Source organism: Galeopterus variegatus, unplaced genomic scaffold, assembly GCF_000696425.1.
Source record: "Galeopterus variegatus unplaced genomic scaffold, G_variegatus-3.0.2 Scaffold9337, whole genome shotgun sequence".
Taxonomy (NCBI): domain Eukaryota; kingdom Metazoa; phylum Chordata; class Mammalia; order Dermoptera; family Cynocephalidae; genus Galeopterus; species Galeopterus variegatus.
The window spans coordinates 51,222-59,598 of record NW_007735448.1 but is presented as its reverse complement, the minus strand read 5'-3'; the positions used below and the strand labels follow the sequence as shown (position 1 = coordinate 59,598).

Genomic DNA, 8,377 nt, shown 5'->3' with positions numbered 1-8,377 from the left:
GGGGCGGGCGCGCTCCGCCGGAGTCCAGGGCCCGGGAGCCGGGAGGTGGGTGGAGGCGACGCGAGGCACCAAGTGCTGGCAAAGAGCTCAGCTGTGAGCACAGTGTTCCTCCTGGACCGGTCGAGGCAGACCTCACGTGTGGACCGGGATGATCAGAGGAAGGCAACCCTAACAGCGGCGCGGGCTGAACGCAGCCCCGAAGTGCCAAGAGCTGCAGGTGAGTCACTGGTCCCTTCCTGCCACCCAGCCCTCCCCGTGTTCTACAGGTTGGCCCGGCACGGCTCCAAGGGGCCCCGTGGGCACACTTCTAAACTCACCTGAGCAACCGCACTCGGCTTCTCCCTTTACCCAGGCGTCGTTGCTATTTAAGCTCCTGCCCCAGCCCACGCCTGTTCTATTCCTTGTCTTTTTGCCTCCCCTTCTCTTAAAATGAGCGCCCCGCTGTGTGCCGGGAACGCGCCCAGAACACCTGCTCTGCGGGAAACTTGTAGGGACCGAACTGGCTAAAAGGAAGGGTGCAAAGTGCCTCAACAGGCGGTGGACACCCAACGGGGTGGGAGCCGGCAATGACGGCCCCTAGTTCTCAGTGCCTCGCTAGGACTTCAACTAAAAGTCATCATTAATTATCCTTATTTCTCAACTAGGAGGTCAAAACCTAAGGGCGGAGGGAGAAGAAAATGGAGCGTGAGTGACAGACTAGAATGAGAGAGCACTGGGAGGAAATGGTGCGCCCCGTCGCCCAGTCCCCCTCTGCCACGTGCTCACACCTGCAGCGAGCACCCCGGGGAGGCCTGTGAAGCCTCCGCAGTAGAAGAGCAGGGAGGAATGTAATTCCTCAAGTTGGAAGGGACTCAGAGCCGGTACCACCTCCTCTGCCTTCTGAACTTTCGTCCTCCGGCGGGCGGGCGTGAGTGTCGCCAGCCCCCTCGCTTGCATTCCTCTAAGAGACATCTCCTCCCCTCCCCCGCACCCCCACCCACTGGGTGGCAGGGCCCTCCATCCGTACATCCCCGCCCGGGGATTTCAATTACAAAGTTGGGAAGAGGAGGTGCGTAGGGCCCCAAAGGGCCCCGCCGACCTGCATTGCGCCTGGGGTCGTCCTTGTGTCGGACTCCACCGGGCCCATTGCCCTTGGCACGACCCCCTCCTCTGCTCGCAGCCTCCTGCTCCGCCACTTGCGCGCTGCTACCGCGCACTCGCGGCTCCGTGGCGGCGGGAGGGGGGACGAGCACAAGGGGTGGAGAGAGTTGGGGTGCGCGAGTGGGAGGTAACCCCCCTCGGAAGCCCGGGAAATCCCGGCCGCCACCAGGGGCCGTGCCACCGCCCTCGCGGGACCGAGGCTTCCGGCGTGTCCCCAACTTTGTGGCGCCCTCAGGCAGAGGCGGCTGGGATGGAGCTGCCTCCCCGCGGCCGGGCGCCGCCGGGCTCGCCGCTGGACAGCGGTTCCCTGAGCTCCCTGGACTCCAGCGTCTTCTGCAGCGAGGGCGAAGGGGAACCCCTGGCGCTCGGGGACTGCTTCACGGTCAACGTGGGCGGCAGCCGCTTTGTGCTCTCGCAGCAGGCGCTGTCTTGCTTCCCGCACACGCGCCTTGGCAAGCTGGCCGTGGTGGTGGCCTCCTACCGCCGCCCCGGGGCCCTGGCTGCCGTGCCCAGCCCCCTGGAGCTCTGCGACGACGCCAACCCCGTGGACAACGAGTACTTCTTCGACCGCAGCTCGCAGGCGTTCCGCTACGTCCTGCACTACTACCGCACCGGCCGCCTGCACGTCATGGAGCAGCTGTGTGCTCTCTCCTTCCTGCAGGAGATCCAGTACTGGGGGATAGATGAGCTCAGCATCGACTCCTGCTGCAGGGACAGGTACCCGCGAGGGCGCGGCGGGTGGGCGGGGAGGGGAGCGCGATGGAGACAGGGAGGCCCAGGCGAAGATCTGAGGCTTTGCACAGGCTTGGCTGAACCCAGGCCTATGAATAGGTGTGGCTACTTCTGGCTGGAAGGTGGGGTGGGGGTGGGAGGACTGGAAGGCGTCAAAGCCAACTTTTGAATGGAACTTTTTGAACCTTCTTGTTCCCTTTTTTCAAGTGAGTGATTGCTAATTTAATGTATAAGGCAAGGGAGGTCAGACCTGCAATAAATATTGGTTGATTGATAAATGAATTAGAAAAGCTATATGCTCCAAAAGAGGCATGTATAAGGATGAAGCTTTTGGTGTGGAGCAAAATCATTTATCAAACCTAGGACACTAAGTGAAAATTTTGCGTGGAGAACTGCTTTAAATACAGAAGATAGAAAGTCCCTTGACTGATGATTGTGAGACTTTGAGGGTGACCTCGTTGTTATCTTGTTTTTACTGCTATTTCTTCAGGATCTTTCCTTTACACACACAAAATTTCCATATGGCAAACATTTGTTCTTGTCACCAGAAAATGGGTAATAAATACATTAGTCCAAAGCAGCTTTGCTATGTATAGATTCTTTTTTATAAATGTCTACCAAGAAAATGTCATTTTTAAAATCGTAATCCCTAAGTGAGAAATTCTGAATACTGTGGGCAAAGGATAACCTGGGTAAAATATGAACAGATATCTTTTGCATTACACTGAAATAAAAAGTATGTCCTTTATGCAAGTTTAGTTCTCTTCTACTTTCATATTTTAAAAACATGAGACTAATCGAGTTGTCTTCTCTAAAAGATATTTCCGAAGAAAGGAGCTGAGTGAAACTTTAGATTTTAAGAAGGACACAGAAGACCAGGAAAGTCAACATGAGAGTGAGCAGGACTTCTCACAAGGACGTTGTCCCACTGTCCGCCAGAAGCTCTGGAATATCCTAGAGAAACCTGGGTCTTCCACAGCTGCCCGAATCTTTGGGGTCATCTCCATCATCTTCGTGGTGGTGTCCATCATCAACATGGCCCTGATGTCAGCTGAGTTAAGCTGGCTGGACCTGCAGCTGCTGGAAATCCTAGAGTACGTGTGCATTAGCTGGTTCACCGGGGAGTTTGTCTTGCGCTTCCTGTGTGTGCGGGACCGGTGCCACTTCCTTAGGAAGGTGCCAAACATCATAGACCTCCTTGCCATCTTGCCCTTCTACATCACTCTTCTGGTGGAGAGCCTGAGTGAGAGCAAGACCACACAGGAGCTGGAAAACGTGGGGCGCATTGTGCAAGTTTTGAGGCTGCTCAGGGCTCTGCGCATGCTAAAGCTGGGCCGACATTCCACAGGTATTCAGCTTTCATCGATGCTTTTTGATTTGCCATTTTTTATTAGCATTAGTGATTTGACAACAGTACAAGGGAAGCAACTGTGAATTGATTCAAAATTACCAACTCCCATGCTTTAGCCAACCATGACCTCTAAAGAGGTACTGGTAAGCAAAGCCTTGGAGTTGTTATCACAAGCGTAGAGAAGATGCCTCTCACACCCTTTCTTTTTTGCTAATCTCAATTTATTTAAACCCAATGCTCAGAAGATATTCGAAAATTAAAGACACTCTGCCCCTAGAAGGTTCTACATAAAACATACATGAATGACGTATACAAAGATACATGTAGGTTATATATGATAACTAGGGACATAAGCCAGTTTCTCTTCTCTGCCCAAGAGGTGCTTGCCACAAATATATGTTCCTTGGCAAAAGGAAAATTCAGCCCTCCAGAGTCTTCCCTGGCTGTGTAGAAAGAGAGATGACCAGGCACTGGAGGCCTTCCCAAAATTTCTGAAGAAGCAATGGAAATATTTTGCTTTGGAAAAAAGCAGAAGACACTAATTAAATACTTTATGTAGTATCTGAGGATTTTCTTGTCCCTGACCTAGGATGCATGAGAGAGAGGGTAACAGAAATTTCTAGGCTTTTTGAGTATCATAGAACCTTTGAAAATCTAATGAATATTTCCTAGAAAAATATTCACACAACACAGACACACATGTAACTCTACATGGAAATTATAGTCAATGTCAGTGGAAATCACACAGACTGATTAAAGACAATGCTTGTATCCCTGAGGTTAATAGTTCTCAGTGGCTGGCCCTGCAGCTGTTGGATATTCTGGAATACATATGAGTTACCTTATGTCAGACCTTAATGAAAATAAGGTTCCCAGGACAAGCTTGCTGAAATATAAATTCTGAGCACCAACCCCCAGAGAGTCAGATTTTAGTATTTGAGGTTAGATATGGGAGCATACATACTAACAAGCTTGCAAGTGACTTTGATGTAGGTGGTTTCTAGGACACATTGAGAAACACTGGAGTAGAATGCAATATTAATACAAACAAGTTGGCTAGAGATTCCATTCCCCACCTTATTTCCCTAGATTTGTGCCTGACTGGCTACCGAAAAGAGGTAGAGGGTAGTTGTCTCTCTATAAATGTAAGGAGAAATTAACTTCTGATTTTTTTTTCCAAATTTCAGAGATAATTAGGATTTATCTTAATATAATTTTGGTAGTGTTTTTTCCCAGCTATTCTCACATACCAGGGATTTGATAATGGGGTTTCCAGCAACTTTTATAAGTACCACTCTTTGTTTTCTGACACACATAATGGGATGCTTTCTTTGAGTATTTATAAACTCTTCACAGGATTCAATTTAAAAACAACCAGTAAAGACTATGTTTTGTTCCAAAAAGAAAAGAAAAGAAAAGGAAAATAACAGTAATTTCCACAATGTCACCTCTTCAAAGGTTTTCTCAGTTCTAAAACAAGTATAAAATATTAATAAAGCCTTAATTTATTAAAAATATATGAACAATTGAATAAATATTTTACAGTATTGACAATTTTACCTCAAACATGACATTTAGTAAAATATAGATAAAGATAACATATTTCCCATGTATTAAATGTAAATAAAAATTGAGAGGTGGTATAGAATAATGCTTAGGAGGCCAGACAGCCTAGGTTTAAATCTTGGCTCTGTGGCTTTGTACTAGATATACTACCTCTGTGTGCCTCTACCTCCTCATCTGTAAAATGGCATGAAAATTATAACATCCATCTTGTACTGTTTTTTGAGTATTACCTGAGTTAATAAGTGTGACATGCTAGAAATACAGTCCACTTTTGTTTCTTTATAAAATTGTTTAGAACATTTCAACTTTAAATGAAAACTCTTCCCAGAAAAACTGTTTCTTCTCATATATTGTCAATTTATTTCAGAATTGTAATTCCATATACACACATCAAGGTCAGTTTTCTAAAAAGGTATTTTGTAAGATATTTTGAAAGATATTATTTTGAAGTTAAAATTCAAAATTAATGTTCATTGGTTTTTAAAAATAGCTGGTTAATAATTCAAGAATACCTCAAAATTTGAGGAGCAATTTCAAAATAATGAGAGCCCAAATAGGATTCTGATGCATTTCAAATAGTCTCTAGTGAGTGAATAAAAATCAAATATGATTCTTAGAGAAATTACTTTAGACTTCTGAGGCAATATCATTGTGTTATCATGTTGATATGACTTCAAAATGTGGGTAAACTTTCAGAAGCATCTCTCTAGTATTAGGAAGGATATTGTATGGTTCATTCAAATCCTGGTTCTATAATGGGCTCTTCTTACTTCCCTCAGGGCTTACTTTCTTCACAGATATGATTGGACTCTATTGGGTCTCTCCCCCAGGGGTTGAATAAATTCTCCATTCTAACAATGGGAAATCCACCAATGCCTCATAGTGAGTGAATTTCCTAGTGACTCCATTCCTTGTACCTTTTTGCAGTGGAAGAATATTGTGTATTCTGGTCTATCTTCTTACAGGAAAGCAGACATTTTATGTGCTCAAGAGAGATACTTCCTTTTAGCTTTGGTATTAAGGACTAGAATTTAAATGGGTGTCCTGGGAGTTCAGGGCCCTCCTCCTGGTACACAGCTAAGAATGTCCCCTGAATATACATGTGATGTTCTCATGTCAGTTTTGTCATCAACGCCTAACTTGCTTCGGCTGCTTCACTTCATTGCCGTGGGTGCATCAGTTACTTCCTCTACTAGGAGGCTCCTGATTGTGTTAATTTTATCAGGAAGGTGATAAAAATATACATAAAATATAGGAAGACAACATAAAACTGGCATTGGAGAGAAGTGCTGAAATGACCCATCGAAATGCAGGTCTGACCAAAATGCAGGTCTACCCACAACACTGCAAAGTTGATGTTCTCATGTCAGTTTTGTCATCAACGCCTAACTTGCTTCGGCTGCTTCACTTCATTGTCGTGGGTGCATCAGTTACTTCCTCTGGCTTTCCTACTAGGAGGCTCCTGATTGTGTTAATTTTATCAGGAAGGTGATAAAAACAGACATAAAATATAGGAAGACAACATAAAACTGGCATTGGAGAGAAGTGCTGAAATGACCCATCGAAATGCAGGTCTGACCAAAATGCAGGTCTATCCACAACACTGCAAAGGCCTCTCATTGTATAAGCTAAAGTACAAAACTCCCATCATATACCCTCTGCCTGTCTGTTAGTCTCATCTCTCAAACAGTAGGAGCTCAGTGATTACGTATGTAAATGAATGGATCTAATTATATTTTTCTCTATCCTTCTCAACCCAGCTCCATCATCAACTAGGTTATGAACTTCCTGAAGACAGCAATTATGATTGAAATATCTTCATATCCCTAGAACATTGCACAGTGCTAGGGACACATTAGATATAAAGGGTAGGTTTGTGGCAGAACAGCAAGGAGGGAAGGGGAAAGGAGGGAAAGAAAGAAGAAAAGAGGAGGGTGCCAGTAATTGACAGCAGTTGTTCTATTGCAGGATTGCGCTCACTTGGGATGACCATCACCCAGTGTTATGAGGAAGTCGGCCTACTGCTCCTATTTCTATCTGTGGGAATTTCTATATTTTCAACTGTTGAATATTTTGCTGAGCAAAGCATCCCTGGCACAACCTTCACAAGTGTCCCCTGTGCATGGTGGTGGGCCACAACATCCATGACTACTGTGGGATATGGGGACATCAGACCAGACACAACCACAGGCAAAATCGTGGCCTTCATGTGCATATTATCGGGAATCCTTGTTTTGGCCTTGCCTATCGCTATTATTAATGATCGATTCTCTGCTTGCTACTTCACCTTGAAACTCAAGGAAGCAGCTGTTAGACAGCGTGAAGCTCTGAAGAAACTTACCAAGAATATAGCCACTGACTCATATGTCAGCGTTAACTTGAGAGATATCTATGCCCGGAGTATCATGGAGATGTTGCGATTAAAAGGCAGAGAAAGAGCAAGTACTAGGAGCAGCGGGGGAGATGATTTCTGGTTTTGAATTCACTTTCAATTTATTTACAAAAGCCGTGTACAATTAACTCGATTAACAAAGCCTTGATATGGATGTCTGTATATTGATGATGAGTTTCTTTTGAGAACTACCTGTCTTAACTTTTACTGATGCATTTCTTGATCTGCTAGAACATTTCACATCCCCCATAATAACTGCACATTATTTTGACACTTGTGTCTCAAAAATAGCCAATTAACACAGTCAAATACAATTGGGCTAATATACACATCTGAATTGTCAAATACAAAATAATGTCATTGCAATGTATACAACAAAGTTAAAGGTTTTATGTATCACTAATTGTAGAATGTTTTTGAACCTCTAATTTTTTAAAGTGGAAGTTAAACTACATGGCCCAGAGAAGAGATAAGTGAACATTTAAGAACACATTGAACAACTTTTCTATTTAAAGATATTCCCCAAGTAAATAATTTACTCCTTTCTCCATCACTTAAAGCTGTTGAATATAACAATTAGCTTTGCAAGAGAAAACCCTGATTTGATGGTCATAGATTGTGTTTCTGTCTTCTGTCTGGTGCAAACTACTGGTTACAAATAGAGTGAGCTCTGTATCTCATCATTACTATTCGAGGTGAGAAACCCAAAACTGCTTAGATGAGTCTAAGGCAGTAGATTTCAAGAAATTCACATCTTCGTTCTCTCAACTGAGTGTAATTTGTGGAGTATAAAACAGCACATTTCTTAGAACTTCATGAAAATCAGATGTCTTTAAAATATTTCTTTATAGATACATTGTTCAAGTTATATCTTTAAAATAAAGAATATACCAGTTAGCTCAGTTGGTTAAAACACGTGTCATAACACCAAGGTCAAGGATTCGGATCCCCACACTAGGCAGCCGCCCAAAATAAAATAAAATCATGGATATGTAAAAGTGAAGTAGTAAACACCTAAATTTATACACTGAAATTATTAAATAGTCTTATTTCATAAAATGAGAATGATATGTTTAATGACATCACTGGATGAACTTGAAGATCTTTTATTTGTTAACAAAAAAATATTATGGATAGCTTTCTGTCTGTTGGGGTAAATAGCAAATGTTCAAACTTTGTAGGCATTTTGACAGCAT

General features: G+C 44.0%; 1 protein-coding gene across 1 annotated transcript; it reads left to right on the top strand.

Moving 5' to 3' along the window:
- The first annotated feature begins 1,069 nt into the window (after positions 1-1,069).
- Positions 1,070-7,343, top strand: KCNV1 (potassium channel, subfamily V, member 1). The gene is made up of 3 exons (XM_008593559.1): positions 1,070-1,857; positions 2,691-3,220; positions 6,758-7,343. The coding sequence occupies exons 1-3, from the start codon at positions 1,391-1,393 to the stop codon at positions 7,267-7,269; spliced, it is 1,509 nt and encodes a 502-aa protein (XP_008591781.1). The 5' UTR covers positions 1,070-1,390; the 3' UTR covers positions 7,270-7,343.
- Positions 7,344-8,377: the final 1,034 nt, after the last annotated feature.

Bases quoted from the DNA above. Each gene is read 5' to 3' on its own strand.
- KCNV1 (XM_008593559.1), top strand. From the start codon at position 1,391: ATGGAGCTGCCTCCCCGCGGCCGGGCGCCGCCGGGCTCGCCGCTGGAC. The intron at 1,858-2,690 runs GTACCCGCGAGG...CTTCTCTAAAAG, and splicing joins GACTCCTGCTGCAGGGACAG to ATATTTCCGAAGAAAGGAGC. The intron at 3,221-6,757 runs GTATTCAGCTTT...GTTCTATTGCAG, and splicing joins GCTGGGCCGACATTCCACAG to GATTGCGCTCACTTGGGATG.